General features: G+C 36.9%; 1 protein-coding gene across 1 annotated transcript in view; it reads right to left on the minus strand.

The window, feature by feature from the left end:
* Nucleotides 1-1,997: 1,997 nt before the first annotated feature.
* The window catches only part of LOC104069883 (macrophage mannose receptor 1-like), a 41,820-nt gene continuing 22,705 nt past the window's right edge, over nt 1,998-21,112 (minus strand). The window contains exons 13-25 of the mRNA XM_009583491.1: nt 20,887-20,954; nt 18,828-18,928; nt 18,172-18,314; nt 17,313-17,427; nt 15,227-15,396; nt 13,395-13,497; nt 12,292-12,521; nt 11,040-11,205; nt 9,904-10,056; nt 7,724-7,840; nt 5,621-5,788; nt 2,718-2,771; nt 1,998-2,362 (exon numbers count right to left, since the gene is read on the minus strand). Of these exons, the coding sequence (XP_009581786.1) occupies nt 2,112-2,362; nt 2,718-2,771; nt 5,621-5,788; nt 7,724-7,840; nt 9,904-10,056; nt 11,040-11,205; nt 12,292-12,521; nt 13,395-13,497; nt 15,227-15,396; nt 17,313-17,427; nt 18,172-18,314; nt 18,828-18,928; nt 20,887-20,954 (1,839 nt within the window). The 3' untranslated portion in view covers nt 1,998-2,111. The remainder of the gene's footprint in view (nt 2,363-2,717; nt 2,772-5,620; nt 5,789-7,723; nt 7,841-9,903; nt 10,057-11,039; nt 11,206-12,291; nt 12,522-13,394; nt 13,498-15,226; nt 15,397-17,312; nt 17,428-18,171; nt 18,315-18,827; nt 18,929-20,886; nt 20,955-21,112) is intronic.

The raw sequence follows: 21,112 nt of genomic DNA on the forward strand, positions 1-21,112 counted from the left end.
GGAGAGCAGAACAGACACAGTGTTTCACAGAAGCAGCCATACCTACTGCCAGCTCTTAACTAGCATGGCATTTTTAATTCTTTTCGACTCAAAGATGATGCTGGATTTCAGGCAGTATAAATGGGTAAAAGAGTTCAGGACTATCCAGGCTCCAGTAGCTGGGTTCTCTCCCTGACACTGTTTAGCTGTAGAGATGTACCTGGTAAGTATGGCAAAGCACCAGAAATGAGACACCCCTCAATCTTTATTTTCTTTCCAATCATAGATTTGCTATATACATGTGATGAAATGTTATCTGGAAGAATCACTCTGTGTGCAGATACTGCCTTAAGATTGTGCAGAGCCCTAGAACAGGACTGAAATTCTTTTGGGTAGAGACTGCACCTATTTGTTGTTTGCACAACAGCCAGTGCAGTGAGGCTGGGATTCCAATCAGGGCCTTTCACTGTCCTTTTCACATACCTTTCCAGCTGGCACCACTTCTCCATATAATTGAAACAATGTCATCCTTAACATCATAAATCAGTCAGTCAGGAGGTTTCTGGCACATAAGCCACATCAGATGGCATGAAGAACCATTAGAAGTACTACTCCTTGAAAAGACATGCTGAAACAACTGTGCATTAAAAATGGAAACAGCAGTAGGAACAGAGGCAAGGAAATAACTGGGAGAAAGGGAGTAGAGCCAGAGGAGAAAAGGAATTCCAGGACAAATTTCCCCATCTTACCTACATGCATATGTAATTCAAGATTTTTACTAAATCGCTCAGCTGACACTTTTGTCTCGGTTTTAAGCAGACAATCCCTGGACAGATTCAGGAAAATATTGTCAATATATTACTTGATCACAACTTTGGATGGAATGTCTCCATGGTTGTATCATCTCCTTTTTAACTTTATCCTGTTACAGAGTCTTATATAGACAAGATTATAAAATGAAAAGCTATTTAAAAAATCAAAGCCAGTTACTGTTTATTTCACAGAATAAAATCTGAAACCACAAAACCAAACCTTGCAAACTTTGTATGCGAGTGAGGAATCATGCATGATTTACATTTTACAAGATTTACAAAAATTTGGAATATAAACTCCACATTGGGGAATCTAAGATTTCCATAAATGGTAACTGATCTAGCCATTTTAGAAAGGAAATAAAATCAGTAGTAACTAATACATTGGTAAAGCTAAATTGTTCTTGACTTCCAGGACACAAACCTGTGTTACTTATTGAGAGGCTGTAGGAGAGCAGTACCAACATGTGATCACCATAACAGCTATCCAGTGCTCCTATAAACCCTCAGAACACGTATAGGTAGTGCTCCTCCCTCTCCTCAGTAACTGTTGTCCTGATAAGAAGGAAGTTTTGCCATGACCTTCATCACCTCTCCCAGACAAACCCACTTGTGGCCAGCCAGAACACTGGCAGTTAACTCCAACCACGCTTTTCCATTGCGGAGGCCTGCCCCCGGATTTTACCTGACTAAGTCCTAGAATACATAAACTACAAGAACCACATACTTGGTTCTCTGTGTTGTATGAAATTGTGGGAACTGAAATTATATCACAAATGGATTTTTTCCCCACGTGGTTCAAAGAGGATGTGCCTAAATACAGGCTTGTCATCTAGCAACTACCCCTGTAGTTAAGTCCCTAGGAATACTTGAAAGCTGGAAGAATTAGAGATATGTTTGCTGAATAGCTTGGAGAATCTGTGCATTAGCATGGTTTGAAATAAATCTGGTGCAGAAACTTCAAATCTTGGGAGCCTTCTCAAGTGGATCTATCTATATTTTACTTCCTTTATTGCATCCATTTCTATTGTTCCATTTAATAATTAGTCAATATTATCTCTTTTCTTAAGACCCACACTCACCAGTGTGGGTCATCAAATAATGAGATCTGAAATCTCACACATTATACAATGGTTACGAAATAAAGTAACTGCTGCATATAACATTACGCACACACTGAAACTGGCTACTACAGTATTTGCACACGAGAAAATAGCTTTGGCTTAATTCTAATTGCATAATTTTATTAAAACAAGGCACATTTTATTTTATTACATTACATTTTACATTACATATTACATTACATTTCACTTTATAACATTACAGTGTCGCATGTTCATTCCGTTCTATGTTGGCCACAAGATCCTTTGTGTCACTAGTTCCAGGAACTGCATCACTGTTAAAATACAAATTGTTCTCAAAGCTGTCATTTGTTGACAAGCGATTCTTTCTTCTTTTGTAGAAGAGATAGCCTGCAAGGCCACTTCCAAGTAGGATGAGGATGACAACAATAACTACAACTCCTGTTTTACCGTGGTTCAGAGTAGGAGCCTTCTCGTCCTTTGTCATTGCTGAAAATAAGAACAAAGAAATCAAGAGGACTCTACATACTCTTTATCTGATTACTGGAAACAATTTCTTCAGAAATGATGTTTTAAGCAAAAGTGTCCATTTGTTTCAAAATAATGAGAGACAAAGGTAGCAACATAAAATCAATTTATTTTAAAATGCTTACATTGCATGCTATATCACAATTTTTTTTTTTTTTTTAAATCTGCATTTGGACACTGAATGGAGTATATCGTATTCTACTAGGAAATAATATGCTCCTAGGAAATGTAAGAGACATAACACAGAATATGATTTGTTCTGTTTATGATCTTACATGGGACTAGTTTTTGTTTACTTGAAAGACAATATTCTTACCCTTTGTAGGCATTTCAGCTGGTGGCATTTCAGCTGCTGGTGGCATTTCAGTTGCTAGCATTTCAAAACATTGAAAAAGACTTATGTTATTATATTCTTTTGTTATTTATTTCTATATTATTTATTATTTATTTCTATATTTGGAATATACTGAAAATCATATTCAGAGAAATATATGATAATACATACCACTAAATACTGAAAACATTTGGGTTTAGTCCATACAAAGCTATATACACCTATCAAAAGGCATAGCACAATGGTCAGTTGTATTCTGGTCTCATATGTAGGTATTTACATAAACTAGCAGAAAAGAAGAAACATCAAAGAGCTCCATGGAGACAGGTCCTGGCATCAGTGTAAAACCACAAGAAAATCTACACAGCATCATCAGGACAGAGATGATCAAACATAATCGTCAATATAATTACAAATTCTTGCAGTATTTGTTATCTTATATAAACATAGCAAGTGTAATCAATTTGGTTTGCCAAGAGACTTTTACGGCCTGCCTACACAGACAACTGAAATCACTCATGAACTCCAAAGTGTCTTAGCACGTATCACATCTGAACTAAAATGTTTGTAGCTCATTTAAAATCTAATATCTGGACCACAAAATCTGGCTTGCTGGGAAAACTGGGCCATCATTTAAGATGAAGATCCATATTTTGTCACGTGGACATAATGATTTTATGTCCACACTGATTGTGTGTAACTAAATCTTGAATCAATGCATCGTGTTTCATCCTGAAAAAGGTGAGCCCAGGAAGTTAAATTGTTTTACCAGTCTCCCCACTTACATTGCCTGATTTCATTAATAATCCAACAATCCCAACTTCCAAAGATTTTCCAGAACTCTGTTGGAGTGTCTGTTAGCCCAGCTAGTTTTACATCTAGAGACAAATATTACTCTATATCTTGCTCTTCAAAGTAAAACCAGACAAGATTATTTGGATGTTTCCAAGAGTTTCTAGCAAGGAAAGTATCTATTAATGCTGTTTACAATAAAAAGCAGCTTGTTACTTGTCTGCACTATACCAGCATGCAAATCTATGGAAAACAGGGAAACCGGGAACTTTCTATACTTGCACACTTTTGAAGTGTTTGCTGGAGGTATTGCATGTTTGCTACATTACATCGTGTCCAGTTCTGGGCTCCTCAGTACGAGAGAGAGAGAGAGAGAGAGAGATACTGGAGGTATTGCATGTTTGCTACATTACATTGTGTCCAGTTCTGGGCTCCCCAGTACAAGAGAGAGAGAGAGAGCTACTGGAGGGAGTCCAGTGAAGGGCTACTAAGATGGTGAAGGGACTGGAACATCTCTTACATGAGGAAAGGCTGAGAGAGCTGGAACTGTTTAGCCTAGAAGAGAAGGTTCAGGGGGGATCTTATCAATGTACACAAATATCTGAAAGGAGGATTTGCATTTGCAGCCTTTTCAGAAAACAGCAAACATAACAAGCCATAGCAAGTGCAACTAAGTGAAATCATGCTTCTAACACCCCATATATTAGCCTATAGCTATTTAATAAATTTTTTTTCAATTCTGCAAATGGAGCATTATCACAGCTTTGCAAAACTATGCTGAGCCAAGCTGCATTTCTATGACAATGTAGGATTCAATTGTGTGCTGTTCCTGAATGAGCAATTATATCATCCTTGCATTGACACTGGCATATGGCTGACTCCATGGCATTCCAGCTCAGGAGGCTAGACTGGCTGAAGCTAATCCTAAAAAAAAAAACCTAGCTTTCATCTGCTTCAGCTCCTTGAAATGTCTCAGTATCAAAACAGGTGAATGCCAGTACCAGCACAAACAGATGAGTTGAATGGTCGAAAAGGAAGAGTGGCCATTGATTCTAACACTTGTTATCTATATCTGTGACTATTCTGGATAGAGAATAAAAATAAAGTGCCTTTTTGTTTGTCAATCACAATGTAAAAAGACAGGTTAGTAGACTCTGAATGGATGGTTATATCTGACAGTTCTGCAGTACTTCCTGTAGAAGACACAGGCGTCATTACAAGCATCTGAGTAAGTAAGAATGATTTTGCATGAGAGCAAATTTATAGAAAGGATAGCGGAATTTCTCTCATTTCCAGTCTTGTAGAGGAAGTGGGCATATTTCAGCTACTACATGCATTTCACTCTTCTCAGTAAACATTAGTAAGAGATTTTGATATTGCAGTACATGCTGGAAGATTGCAATACTTGCTAGAAGAAATTATTAGGATGACTTTTAGGAACACGTATGCACTAGATGTCCTTACTGTCAAATTTGCACATTCAATTATTTCAGAACACTTCCAGTTTAGCACATTCAGACTATACTATTTGCTTTGCTTTTCATTCACTCATCTTCTCAAAACAGGAGAACACAGAGACAAAAGTTCCAAAACTGTTCATTAATTCATAATTCATAAATACTCAATTCACGGAAACACTACTTCATACTCAGAAAATGCATGCACATGAGACTTCCAGAGAGAAATAAGCAAAGGGTATTCTTCGGGCTGAGCAGAGGGGATACCCTGAGGAATGTATTTTCAAATAGATGAGACAAATTTGTGTGTGCAAATCACAGTACTAACTTTGTGATTACTCAACAATTATCGATACAGAATAGGCAAACTTGTTAAGTATGTATACAAGGTACAGTTAAGATAGGAACACAATCTTTTTAAAACAATTCTGAAGGAACTTGAGCCCTGGTCAGCACTTCTACTTTCTGACAAGAGTTATTCTTTCTTTTTGTTGGCATGCAAATGTGCATCCCTTGGCATTTATAAAACCTCAAAACACCTAGCTAAAATGCACTGTGTGTAACAGCCATCTACTAATACTAGCACACAAGAAGCATACTCTATACATAAAACAAATTCATAAATGTAGCACTTACTTTTTGGCTTTTTACAAACATAGCCTTTGTAGGAAGAACAGTAGATATTATTCCAGTACCCAGAGTTTGCGTACATTTCAACGCAGTGCTCATTTTGCTGAGGGGAAGGTTCTCCTACATTCCAGTTGACAAAATTCACTGCAGTGTTGTCTAGCCACAGCCATTCTCCTAATTGGAAAAACATTGAATATGGAAAAACAATAGTATTCGTTTCCATCTTGACACCTGCTCCACATTTATTGCCTTCCTGAGAAATCTACTTGTGGCCGCTCTTGGAGACAGGCTACTACACTATTTAGATTTTTGGTCTGACACATCATGTTGCCCTTAAGTTTTTATGCAAATGACACAATATCAATTTTTGGAAAATGGCAGGCCAATCTGGCTTATGATGTTACAGAGGCAAGAAAGTTTAAAGAAGTATCCATCTCACACAATTTATTGCAATGGTGCAGTGTCAATTATTTATTCAGTTTATAGAAATTACTGGTGTCAAAAGATAATTTATCTTCAACAGAACGCCTTTATTTCAGTAATTTGTAGGGAGATTTTGTATTACTCTTTGCAAAGCCCCCACTGAAGTCTTTCTAAGTCCAGTTTTCTTCCATTTGTTTTTCAGTTTCTGCTCCTTCCCACTGACTTTACACACACGATTTTCCTTTTTAAGATCTGCTTCAAAAATCTTGTGATCACTGTTGTTCAACTATGCTGGGACTTTCTGTCTCTTCCTTCCTGTTCCTTTTTTTCTTTCCTTCTTTTAATAGTGTTATTTATTTAGAATAAATGTGCCCCTTGTGACTCTTGTACTCAAACAAGCAACTTCTTAGACTCAGCATGAAAGCTATGTTTTGTTTCCTTGTAAGATTCTTCTTTTTTTTGTTTGGTGGTTTTGTTCGGTTTTTTTTAAATACCTGCCACGCTTTGTGTCAGGGCATGGCATCTGGATACAATCGCTTTTCCGAAGATATGAAATTTAATTATGCAGTTATGCTGAAATCACTGTAATCCCTATCTAGTAGTACAATGATATGTACTTGCTGAAGCAGCTCTTGTGTTTATGATCACTGTAAGAACTGTATTGTTCTGCACCTGCTCTAGAACCACTTCAAAAAACATTTCATTTGTCAATTAACCACGAGTAAACCTCACCTTTTCTTTATGTGTTATGCTTATAAATCATTACTCTCTTCAAATTCTTTCCTCCTCTACTGAAAACTTTCCCTTTTCCTCATTCAGATTTGAGTAATGTAATTGAATACTTGTCTTCTCCCCAACTGGTTTGTCATTGAAGTGGTTGAGCTAGCAGCTGTAAAAAAAACACTCCAAAACTCAAGAAAACCCCACCCCAAGTCACCTGAACCATTCTGCAGTCCTGCCTCTGACATTGTTATACTGGAGCTTTTAGTCTAAACAAGGCTGAAATAACTTCTAGGTCTATCATAAAGACAGAAATATCTATTTAATTGAATACTAACTGTATTAATGAAAAAGCAATAATCAGCAAATTTAAGATTTAATTAAAGCTGCCTGTTGCCTATATTCTCTTACTCTGCCTTCTTTACAGCGAGGCAGAAAATCGAAAAACTTGTGATACACAAAGACGCAAACAATTCCAGCTTCAAAGTGAGGCTGTTCTGAGGGCCTGCTGTAACTAAAGATGGTGACTAGTCATTCCAGGATGGTGATTCCAAAGACTAGAGGTGATGTTAGCCACATTATTGTCTAGCTCAAAAACTGGAGTATCTCAATGACAAGCATATCAATCCAGGGTCCCTCCACATTTGAGAAGAACCATTTGACTTTGGCTCAACTCCCAACACGGTCCTGTCTGTACTCTGCTATATGCACCTTTGTGCCTTACTTTGTTGTGCATTGCTTTTATTGCTTTAAGATGAACTTTCTGTGCCTGGTCTTTCCGTTATATATTACTGGTTATTGCTTGATTACAACTGACCAGCTTCTCCTATGATGATAATATATTACCTGTTCTAATTTCACTTTTTATGTATTACAGAAGTATAATGTGACATTTTCAACACCCAAGTCAAACAGCTTGTGACAATTATTCACCAAACAAAAAAATGTCAAAAGTAAAGACATTACCATCCACGTTTCTGTACATTCCTGTCCAAAAAGTTGATGTTTTCCCTTCAAGTGGTTCAATGGTGTATGCCAGAAAGTTGGCTTCAGCTGAGTCTTCAACTGATACCAAAGAGGCACCTGGAAGACACAGAGAAAAAAAAAAGTCTCTTAGAGACATAAGTTTCACAGTGGAAAGCATTCTCATTGTCCTGTCAAATGCCAGTCTTATTTTTGCCACTGATTATCTGTGCCAAATTCCAAACAGAGTTTGAAGTTCAAAACAGAAACTAACTTTGTATAATATCTTATGAAGGACTCTGGCATTGTTGCTGATGTATTTCTTATCATTTCCATGACATTGCACGAGCATTTTGTTTGTTTCCTCATCCACTGGGAAATAGCAACATAACTGAACAACAACTCTACGTAAAATACAACAGGCCAAGATGGTATCGAGCATAAATTTCTACTGATGTGTTACTATTTAAAAAAAAAACCTAAAAACACTCTAAGCAAAATTAAAAGTTTTTAGTAAAAAGTATGTATAACTTCAGTCCATATAACTTCGCATGTTAATGATTAAATGTTTTCTGAGCCTTTTTATAGCTCATGTATAGCACAGACTTTGCTGACTTTCTGAAGCACAGTCCTTAGTGTAACTTTTTAACCAGGTCTTGTTTATTTTCCTACATTTTCTTTGTAGCCATCAGAGAAAGAAAGATCATCTTGGTCATCTGTTGCCCAGTTAGTGTAGTACCCTGTTAGTAATCCACGTACAACACCAGACATTCTGACATAGTGATTGATTCTGTATGATGCTCTAGCAAAGTCAAGAAGCCACAGCATGGAGCCAGCAGACAGAATGAGCTACACCACTTTGTGTGGAGTGGCATTAAACACTGGAGAAAGTGCATCTTCAGTTCTTTTTAGTGTGGGGCTGGAATCCAGTCAATAGGTATGGAGCAATAGCTGTGTTTGGCACTTGACTCTCTTGATTTGGCTGTTGAATTTTTGAAAGTATTTTTTCTCAGGTAAGGAAGGCACAATTACAGAGAATGAAAATATAAAAGTCATTTGAATCACTGCTGAGCTACTGATAAATTCTACTATGGTTCCGAATTCTACTATGGGTAAGATACAATTGGAAAAAGTCCAACTGCAAACAAAACTCAGAGTGCAAGCAGGGACAGCAGAATATAAAAGAACATGGAACGTTCCTCTTTTTTCACGGCAGTCTTTATGTTTTTTTAATTGTTCCTCTTTTGTTGAATGTTATCAGATGTTTGGTTACTGTTAGGTTGTGTGATAAAAATCTTCACTGCACATCCACAAGGGAGCACAGATAGACAATGGCAGATGGGGGACCCCTTCCCTCGCTACTCCCAGGCCCATCACAGGAGCCATCAGCCCATCAAAGGCCAATCTCCACATGCCCAGAAGAGCAAAGAGGCACAATGGCAGGGGAAGAACCCAAATTATGGACTCAGAGGATGGGACATCCTGCTCAGGCCCCTCCTAGGGCTGTCGAAGGACAGCCTCAGCGCTAGTGTCCAGGCATGAAACCCATCAAGACAAGTCAATGTCAAAGTACCTTTCAGACTGAGGGGAGTTACCTAGGGGTATGGGAGACATGATGGGATACAGAAGAACATTTCAAGATTGCACAAGACTTATTATGAGATGTTCAGGGGAAGAACAGGGCAGGGAAAGGGATGGACCTAGATGATTTGGGAGGAACAAGCATGGGAAAATAGAGGGATAAGGGGATAAAAATGGTCATATGTAAACAGTTTGCTGGTCAGTACGGTTGCTTGGCCATGCCCTGTGCTTGATCTGGGCAGACAGTCCTATCTTCTTATTAAACTTTATTTCTAAATATTTTCATGGGTGAAAGACTCTTCACTCTGTATGCATGTGTACGTATGGGGGTCTAAGTACCAGCAACTGGAGTGGGACCATGAGTCAGAGACACTTGTGTCCATGGTGCCAGCAACAGGAGCAAGTGCAGGTACACAAGTGAGTGTGTGATCACTAGGGAATATCAAGTCAGCCTAGCCACCAAGTAGGTGAGCCAGGTGTGCGTGTGCATCACCAAGGGTGAGACCACAAGCTGAGCTGGCTATTAGAGGGACCAGGGGAGTCCCAGCCAGCTGCTGGAGGTACCATAAGGGCTGTGCTCTTTGATTAAGAAGGATACTTACCTAGTCGAAGACATTCTAAAGATGCCTGGGCCCAGTTTCTTGTAGATGAAGATTCAATGTAGTAGCAATGACCTCGGAAAGGGATCCAAGACTTGTGTCCTTCTGATTCAGGGCACTTTCCTGGAAGCTGAGGGGGCTCAGTGGGAGCTTGAACTGTTCAAAAAAAATTTTAAAAAAAGAAAGCACAAAATTTAAAGAAACAGCTTCTTATACATTCTTTTATCATGAATAGATTATTCTAACCGAATGTTGGAAAACTCACTCACATCTTTAAAAAAATGTAATCTTGGTAGCCTATACTGTTTACTACAACACAATAATGGGAAAAAGTCCTAAATCTATGTCTAAGTCCTAATCTAATCTAAGTCCTCTATCCAATTTTTGTTAAAAGTACTGCAACTGTAGTCTCAAGAAATCTAATTTAGCAAAGAATTCAAGCATACTTTTATTTTTTAACACATTCTTAAGTTCAGCTCAACTCTTTACTCACAAACATATTTTCACTCCTGACTGCTTTGCTGAATTAGGGCCCATATGAACTTGGTCATATGGGTTGTGACCTAATATCACGGAATGCAGAAGGTTATCAGATGATAGTAACAGGAGTTTCAGGTCAAAAACATAAGAGAAGGTGGCCTGAAGAAGTATCCTTAAACATTCCTATACCACCTGTATTTTGTTATTCAGTTATAAAAGGAAAACCTGGAAAGCTGTTATAAGTAAACATTCCTTGTGACACCTTATGGCTTGGTCATTCAGCTCTTCCCCCTTCAACACCGTACCTGTGTGACTACTACCTAACATTCATTACCTTTTGATTTTTGAGGGTTTTGGTCTTGCATGCTTACTCAATATCAGAATAAACAGCAGAGTAACGTGAGTCTAAGCCTTGCAAAATATATCTAACATTATTATTGTAAAGTGATGGCTACTCACAGTCACACTAGCTCTTTCTTAATATGTGTTGGCCCTCATTTTAAAGCAGCCCCATTCAACCCAAGTAAATTTTAATGATTTCATCTACTTAGCTCTTGAAATAAAAAAAAGCATCTAAGTATATATCAGCAGACCACCCAGCATAATGAACTATAAAGAGATAATCATTGTAATTACAATGGTTAGATTCAAGTTCTTACCATCAGGTTTTTTGCAAACAGAGAAGTAACTTTCATTGCAGGATCCTGTCTTCCAGGCTCCAGCAATGTCTAGATAGACACAGCCTATTTTTTGCTTTGGCTCCCCTTCAGCCCATTTAGTATACTTCATTCTCCAGTTATCAATCCATTCATATCGCCCATTGGTCTAAGAACAAAACAAATCAACAGGAATGATTAAACTGTAAACATTAACCATTCCTTCATCAGTCAAATGTCTGTCTATGCAGCACCTTGTACTAGAAGGTTTTTTTTAGAAATCAATAACAAATACAAATGGCTCAAACTTGTTGTGACAATCAGCTATTCACTGAGAAATACAGCAGTGCAACAAATGCGTTTCAGCAAAAGGAAGTGCAGAGTAAGTGACATTGAATTAATTTTGAACTTTACAAAACTGTTAATTTGGGACTAATAAAAATTTCATTTAAAATAATTTGTAGAAGTGAAAGTCTGATGACTAATTTTTGTACTATCTGTTTCCCCCCGAATTTCAAGAAATGTAGATTACTTTAACTTAAAGTATATTTAAAAACTTAATCATTTCCCACCAAAGCTAGTGAACTCAGTGAATCATCCTGTTGATTAGGCTAGGGGAATCTTTTGGTTTTTAGGAAGTGGTGTGTTGTGTTCACTCATTTGTATTTCTTTTATGTGCTCAGCCAAATGGAGTGAATGTGCCAAGTGCCTGTGCCAAGAAGAAAGGGTGGTATATTTTAACATCCGGAAAGTATCAAAATATCAAAGAACTGGGAGAGGGGAGACAACTAAAATTATATTAGGTAAACCAATTAATTATTTGGCTAACTATCCTCAAAAATGTTGAAAGAGTCATAGCAACAGCACCTTATTCTATTTCTGAAAATTAAGTATTGTTATTTAGAATAAGTGCTTTCCATTATACATCTTAAGATATGTGAATTTTATCTCAAATACACCATATATACAACAAGATATTTCAAGATGTTAGCCTAAAATGTCTTGTTTGGAAGTGCACAGAGTGTAATATCACAGAAAAAGTGTGAAAAGCATGTGTAATGTATACAATTTAATCAGAGTAATTCAGAGTAATGGAAGAGATGTCGTAAAAACTGTAAATCTGACAGCACATAAAAGTATTTAGGACCAAAATATAAACTAATAAGCTAAAGTAAAGAGAGATAATAAGACTTTTCAGTTCCTGATTTGTCCATAAAAGAAGCAGCATCATATTCAATTAGTTTGATGTTCTTACCACATTACTGTTAAGACCAATCCATATAGGCACCCCATACTTTAATATCTTTAGCCACAGGAATGAATGACTGTAGGGATCTAAGATGCTGGAAAGGTCAAACTGATCACGTTTGCAGTTTTTTCGTGCATCCTCCCATTTCATTTTGGTATGGATGAACAAATAACTACTGTTACCATAACGGATAATGCTGGATGGGGATGAACTTGTAGAAGGCAGAAACTCAGCATCTGTAAAATCAAAGATGAAAAAAGACTCATATACTTGTTCAAAAGGGGATTATGATTTCACTGTGGTTGCAAGTAGAATTACACAAAAAACCTTTTTTCTTTATTTCATATTCTCTGACTTTTGATCAGCATGGGTTAGATGCGCTATTCTTTAAGCCAGCATCAGCAATAAAAATCAATTAAAAAGCTGTAGAAACGAAGAGAGCTGTTTAAAGCAACCTCTGACAAGGAGTAAAGGAGCATTCTGTGTAATCCTCCAGAATATCATTACTGAAATGAATTAGGATTAGATTAGGTCACAATCTCTTTAATAAAATACTTTTTCATCAAACAAAATGTTTTGCAGAGTCTGTGTTGTTTTCCAGGTATTTTTTTGCCAGAGAAAAGGAAAACTCCACAACAGACCAGTCCTTAAAAATCAATCAGATATTTAAACCCAGGTTTTCACTTCTTTTTAATTTCCTTTTTTGGAGGTGAATTAGCTCAAGTTCGGTGCGGGTGAGTTACAGTCGCACTCCAGACAGTTCATGCTACATGTACAAGCCAGTATTTTCCAGAAAATGTTTTGAAAGCCAATGTGTTCAGAAAAAGACAGACAAAATCATGGAACAAATATCATGTCAAGGGTCATACTAAACACAAAGATGCAGATTCCAGCTCAGGAAGGTAGCAACATGGCAGTTACTGGGAAGGGTCAGCTGAGAGTAGTGACTTAACTGGACCTCTGACACATATGACCCTTGTGTTCCTGCCTGAAAAACAATTTGTGGATATATCTTTATTGGAAGTGAAATGTTGTTGAAATCCACACACCCAAGCAATTCCCTAAATAACCATAAGGTTTGATTGTATTTTAACTAAAAAGACAAGTACCTGCATTAATTTGGCATATATATCCTCTGTTGTTATCACAACTCTCATCAGCCCACTTCCCTGCTTCTTTAACAGGATTGTTTCTCATGACAACACAATCAGCCTCGAGTCAAAAAGATATAAAATCAGTTACAAATAGCTAGAAGAAGCAAATATGAAACTTTCATCCCTCTTTTACATCTTCAGACACAAGTAATGCTGTAGTTTTACTCTTGTATCCTTGTTACATTTAACAGCATAAGTTTTATGATGAGGTTTTGTTCTTGTTGCATTTCACAAATTTCTTAATGTTGCTCTCTCTTGTGTAACATTGGGGTGGACAATACCAGAGAAATTCTGGTATTCTGATATCTCTAGGCATACAGCATGGAGAGAAGGAAAGCCACAGACAATTTAAAGAGAAGTGAAATCAACTATTGTAGGAAAGACGGGTTAACTTTGCCCCAGAAAAAAACCTGGACCCTCAATGGGCAATGCAACATTTCTGACATATCAATTTCTTCAAATATATTGTTGCAAGCTGTAATACTACACACAGCAAAATTGGAACTGCTCCTGCCCAAAGGCAGCCATTGATCTGTTAGTACCACCCTTACAGTGTCATTTCAACTTCTCTGACATGGACACGATAGCTAGAACCTATGTTAGCACATATTAAACAAACAGTGATGAATGCAAAAGGCTCCATGTGTACAAATAGTTTTGTGCAACAAAGCATCCATATTTATTTTATACTATTTACTTCTTTGGCTTTGCTGTCCAGGAGGAGATGCACAGAGAAACACTTCATTTGTGAGTGAAGTGCATCAAGATTTAAATCTTTCAAACTGAACAGTTGCATAGTATTTTGTATTAACTATGATAACTTATTTTTTGCTAAGGTCAAGTAAGCTTAAAAATAAGTCTGAAATTTATAAAATAGGGACTTTATAAGTTTTCACAGAAAACTTTATAGAAATCCTACTACTTTTCATAAAAAGACAAAAATATATATTGTTCCTCCCAGAAGTAACATTTTAAAGATGCTTTCTCTTTTGAACTCTGAATTCTCCCAAATTTTCTCCCTCCATTAGAGATAAGAAGCTCAGAGGTGTTACTTTCAAAAACAGGAAAAAGGACATTATACATAAAAATAAGATTTCTACATTAAAAATGGCACTGAAGAGAAATAGAGCCAGTACTATAATGTGCTGTAGTTCCATAACACACTACTATCTCAACACATAAGATCAGAGAGAGGAATTGTATGACCTATCAGATCAGTTTGTCTGACAGAGAAATAGGGGAAGTGATTTTCTTTTTTTTTTTTTCGTAAAAACTGAATGGCTATCTTTTTATAGAAGCATGTCCTTTCCGCAAATGTGACTGACAGAATTTGCTTCTATGTAAGACATGGCTGTTTGAGGGGAATGTTTGTAAGTGCCCCTTGCAAGCTACATGCCAACAAGAAACCTGCTAAGTTCAGGCACAACTGTGGTCAGAAGACTAGGAGGATGTGCTCATTCAGTGTGCTTTTGGGGCAAATGCCATGAGGAATTTGTCCTCTTTACCAGAGGCTATGAGAGAACGCGGGGTGAACAGAGAAGCAGTGTAGCCTTCATGGACACAGACAACTGAAATCTGAAGCCAGTCTTTGTATGAGCACTCCACAGATCCTGTCACCAGCTAATACAGCACTTCCTAAGGGCTCAAAACCATTCACTCTATTTATATTTGACGTGTATAAAAATATGAAAGTAATAAGTCAAGCAGTAACATGTCTCAAATCCCAACAAATGTATAAATGCAATCTAAAATCAAATTTCAGTGAACAATCTGTGATTGCTATTTACCTGGCCATCATATGAGTATAAATCCATATGTCCTGATGGGAAGCCTTTGGCCCAGTTTGTAAAGTAAACTCCGGTTCCATCTGTCCAGAGGAACCTCAGTTCATGATTTATATCATTTAATCCAATCCACGTATCAGTAACAAAACCTTTCATGTGGAAGGTGAGGAAAGCTAGAGTAAAAAAAGGCAAAGAAAAGGAGAAACACTTTTAATGAAGGACAATTGAAATGTCTGGCCTCACTGAGACTGGTGATATTAAATATTTTTTCTGAAATACAGAACACTTCATTGTTGACAACACAAGCAGGTAAGGTGAAAAGGAGGTGACTTTTGAGTTTAATGAACAGGGAACCGGATATATAACTGTGGCTTTGGGCAAAATACTTCAGCTAAGTATCTAAACTTGTACTGGATGAATCCCAAAAGCATGACAGAACTGGTTTTTATAATGTCTCAAGATATTTTTGAATCCTAGTCCCATAATTGACTTAGAAATATACAGCCGTGTAGATCACATACATTTTTGATAATCTCACCAGAGTGGTTACTTCCCAATGGCATCATACACACAGCACCATTGAGCACCTACAACTGCATCTGCACAAGTAGTGCTGTTACAGAACTGCGAGAGTGTTCCTTCTCTCCCTGGAACACCTGGGCAATAGCCTGCACTGTCTTAGCAGGGAGCAGAATGTACATTTTAAGTGACATGCTTAAAATGAGTCTCAACAGAACTATTCATCACAAGCAAATTGATTACCACAGCTTTGCACAGTCTAGCAAGGTACTTGTGTGTCTTAGCTAGCATGGCTAGCTCACAAATAGAGCAGCCTAGGTCAGCTGGCATTCATCAACCCACTAATCCACAATACATCAAACACTGTGATAAAATGAACATATCATGGCTTTTTCCAACCGCTACAGTCATTGTTATGAGCTTACTTTTCTCATCAACAGATGAATTTCTATCTATCTGCTCTATCAACCATTCACCTTGCTTCAGTCTTTTAAAATGAATGCAACTTGCAACTTACACTTCCAGAAATGAAACCTGTAGATTTCTTTGCCAAATGTTAGCTTTGCTGTTCTGCCAGAAACTGTAACAGAAACTCAAGCCTTTATGCCGACATTGCCAGCAATAACAATAGTTTTGTGCTAATAGCTTTATTGCTCATTTCTCTTACCTAGAATTCAAGCCCTGTGCATGAACCACCTGAAATCTGTACTGCAGAAATTATGTTGGATAAAAACTTAACTATGTCTGAAAAGTGAAAGTTTGATTCTTCATCCCTTCAGATGTGGAAAACATAAGTAGTACTAAGTTCATGTCAGCAGTCTAAATTTAAACTATTTAATTGCTCAGACTACAACACAGACTTGTTTTACCATGGTTGATTTTTCAGTATGCTCTTTTGAGTTCACAAACAGTATGTGTTGTGCAACATCTGTTCTCATCACTGTAGTATAAAACAGTATTTCTAAAAAGACGGTGTTATTAACATCTATCAAAATCTTCCCCAATTTTTAATTTGAATGTGTGCCGTGCTTATTCAAGCAATGAAGTAATTTCCCTCTGCTCATCTCCCCCAGTCAGGGATGCAGCTCTTAGATTCATTAAAATAAGCTGCTCTAGTGAAAAGAATGGCACATCTATGCGGTGGGTTGTGGGTAGGTGTATGAGCAGTCAAACCTCTGCCCCAAGCTGCCCAGAGACAGCAAGTCCTGATCCTAAAGGTGTTCTGTTTGAGTAAACAGGAAAGCCAAGCAGCAAGTTAATGCCACCTAGTGAAACTACATCATTTGGAATGGAACTTGCTGGGTCCAGCTGGCATCATGTGTAAGCAGAAAAAGCACTACTTTGGCTGTCAGGACAATGTACACACACATATATATATAAGCCAACATTGAAATTTGGTAGATTCAAGTGATGACTTCATTGTAAATTTCCAAAAATTATATGTTTTGGAACAAAAATCCGATGCGCAGTCATTATTCAAATCCTGTCCATATTCACACAAATACAACAACCATCCTGTAAAGATTAAATGTCATCTCATCTGGTTGCTACAAAACTATACACACAGTACCTTGCACTTGTTCATTAGCGATAGTGGCCAGGTTTCCTCCTAAATTCATGCAAGCTGTTCGTGCAGCATGCCAAGTGACACGTTCATCTTCTGTAGATCCAAATATTTTGTAACACTAAAACATGAACAAATTCTCTATATATTATCTTTACTCCAATACCCCTCACAGATTGAAAACCACTGCTTTAAGCAAAGCAGGATGGAGAAAAGGCAGTAAAATAATGCATTTATCTGAAAAAAACCCACATTCAGCTTAAAATGAGCTTTTTGTGCTGGTCCTTGTTCTATACAAAATTGAAGGTCTCAAGAAAGTGTTTTGCTCAACAAAGCACATATTAGATTTAATCTGAAATCCCTAGAAAATAAACAAAAACTTACTTTTTACAGACAGTCAGCTAACAGTGGTAAGTTATGCATGACTGATATTAGTCTGCCTGTTTATTTATTTGACTCTACAAAGCATACCACGTTTGTAAAGTTAAGGAAGACAGAATGTTTTCAGTACCGAAAAAGCATTATGGTTTGGTTAAAAAACATCAAGATCAAAGCATCAATACATCAGGAACTCTGTCTAAACTCTTTAGGAAATGCATATCAAAAGGTTTGAAGAGATGACTAGAGAATTACTTTTGTCAATTGCAACTGAATATGCTCATCTGCCACTTAGAAGCATCAAAAAAGCACCTTTCCTGCAAAACAGTGGATGGGCAAACAAAGAAAAGCATGCAGGCATCAACCAGCTCTCTGCAAAAAATAATAATATTTTACTTTAATAAGAAACAATGTTATTAAATAATTCCCTTGTTTTCTATTTAGTGCTTTGCCAAACATCTAACATGCTCTGTATTTGTTATGGTACCTTATTATGAAAGGAAAGCCAAGTTGGATGACATCCTCTTGGAGTTGAAAATGTGGTTGGAGGAACAGTTGAATTAATGGAACTGTTGTGTCTTTCACATATGTAGGGATTTGGATAACCACAGTTTATATCATTCCAAAATCCTGAATGTAAGATAAATGGCAAACTGTATGACACCACATCCAGAGCTGGTTAAATGGAAATCAATTTCACTCATTCTTACACAAAGTGCTTTTAGTTGAAAGATAAGATCAAATGCTCAGAGTCTCTCAGTTTATTATCATTCTATATCAGCATCTAGGATAAATATGTCACTTTATACACATTGTAATTACAGAATATTAAAAGCAGTCTAGAACCAGGTACTAGAAATATCAATTTTGTAGTGGCACATTAGGCCAATTTTAATAAAAAATATTAAACAGTTGTATAGCAATCACAACCACAGACCTCTACCAGAGCTTCCCCATGCTAGGCTTAAGGTAAACACAAGAGCACAAAAGTATTAAGTCCTGAATATAATACTGTGGTCTATTTCTATAACATTTCGTGAAAGAACAAAAAAAAAGAGGAGAAGGGGTGCCTCTCAGAAGAAAAAAAAGTTGTGACACAAACACACAAATAATGAAATTCAGGAACAAACATACAAAACTCACCTAAATTCTTATACATAACTACACAGTTTTCATCATTATTCGCAAAGTTAGGTTCATGTGGTGCCCATGCCAAATAATTCACTGGAGTGCCATCCATCCAGCTTAAGAAAAACAATCCAACAAAACACTTCTTTAACACACAAATAGAATTGCTTCTATGTTACAAAATTAACTTTTGCAATATGTTTAATATAGCCATCCGTAGTTTAAGGTGTACAAGGTTTTTTGACCAAATTGCCTCTTTGCTAATTGTACTAAACTTACTCTCTGCACAAAGACGTAGGGTATGTGTTGAAGTTGTGTTTACTCTGCATTTAAGCAATATGCTGACACTTTTGCAACAGATAGGACAATACTCAAAATAATCATTCAAGCCAACATGAAAGCCAGACATCATTTCAGCATGAGAGAGCCCAGATGCTCACCATTTCCCCTAAGTCATACATTCCCTGTGCCTATTACAGAGATAAGAAATTTTATTCGTAACACTGGTAAAATGCTTGATCTTTCCCCCATGCAGAGGAAAAGGCCACAACAAACCATCTACAAGGAAATTCCTGTGACAATGTGCCTACCGTAAGGTAAAATACAAACATCAAAAAAGTTGTACATCCATGTAGATTAAACAATAAAGAACAAAATCATAACCAGGCAACCAAACACTTACTAGGAGACATATTCCTATGGGACTGCAAGTGACAGAGGTGCCCAGGTTCACCCTTCAGGCACATACACAAGGTATTTCACTTAAAAGTACATTCATCTTAGGGTCCCTACAAAAACAACGGAATGGCAGAGACACCTCATTTTTAGAAGGTGATCTGGCCCACCCAACATCCTAATTATCCTCTGGAGGGTCCTCACTGTCACTGTGGACTATAAGGAGAACCAAGAATGACTAGGCATCTATCCAGGCTCTTCAAGACCCAGACTGAACTGAATCCAGGCCTAAGTTAGCATCACATGTAAAAATCAATATGGTGCTGCATACTGACATTCAGAAAAGTTTGCGGAAAACCTGCTTATCCTCATGGTGCACCTGAAGTTATATAACGGCAACAGCTATCTTTGTTCTACAAAAAGAAAACAGGTTGAATTTTTCCCTTTATTACAGTCTGTTCCCAACAGTTAAGGAGGGGGAAAAAGAATGGTTTTGCCTACCAAAAATTTTATATATTTTGAGTTGGGGCATCTTTTTATATATTCAATATAAATCATGGAATAAAGGAAACTAAAATTCCTGAATAAAATTTCAAAATACATTATCTGCACTGTAATTTTTCTGCTAGCTAGTGAATTCTATTTAGGAAAGATGCAGTATTTCTCCTGGATAATCTGGAGCTAAATTAATATGGAATTAAACCACTTGAGAATACAACCATGTTTAAATTAAGACTCACAACTAGGTATGTCCTTTGAAAATCCATGCCCTATTGAGTTAAATTGTTTCATCCCACAGACTACAAAATCTTAAAACAAACAGTAAAGCAGAATCTAATAGACCTGATGTAAACTTATAAAAACAAAGTTAATATTTTTATATGGTTAAAGAATAAGTTTACGGATCTACTCTAGCTTTCCAGTGGTGTTAAGGAGAAATTCCATTTACTTGAAAAGGAGTTGGTCTTCCATAAGGAAGAAATTTCACCAGTATCAACAGGAAATACTTTTTAAAAATTCCTTATATTAGCAATATTTTAATGGAGTATGGACAAGGCAGACAACAGCTGAGGGCAAAACTCAGATCAAGCTTTTTTCCTGCTATAATCAAATATAGAATAACAGTAGCATTAGTAGGGTGAGAATGCCTAACAACAGAAATGGGGTTAAAAAAAGTGGATTAAATATAACGGCACATTGTGGTATATTTACTACAGAATGCATTTTTACAACCTTCATAATAAAAAACCACTAAGTATGAAAGTCCCGCAGAATTCAGAGGAAAAACATTCTCATTTATTTGACAGGCCTCAATTTCATTCAAGCACTTCATTTTTTTTGCTCTGCTCAGTAGATTATTTTAAAGCAAATGCAAGCTTGATGGTTCTAGTTGGCCTACCTTGTCCGTTGGTCAACACTCAGTTGTAAACCAATGAAATATGAATCCTCTTTGCCATTTTTCAAGATCTAGAATGTAAAGATTAAAATTGTATAAATTGTCTTCTTTTTATCATAGAAATCTATTACGTTAATAATGAGTAATATATGGCTGATGACAGAGGATATGAATTTATATATTCTCTAGCTACAACATTTATGTTAAAGCAGCTCACAGGTGACAGACC

Source organism: Fulmarus glacialis, unplaced genomic scaffold, assembly GCF_000690835.1.
Source record: "Fulmarus glacialis isolate BGI_N327 unplaced genomic scaffold, ASM69083v1 scaffold16790, whole genome shotgun sequence".
NCBI classification, from domain to species: Eukaryota; Metazoa; Chordata; class Aves; order Procellariiformes; family Procellariidae; genus Fulmarus; species Fulmarus glacialis.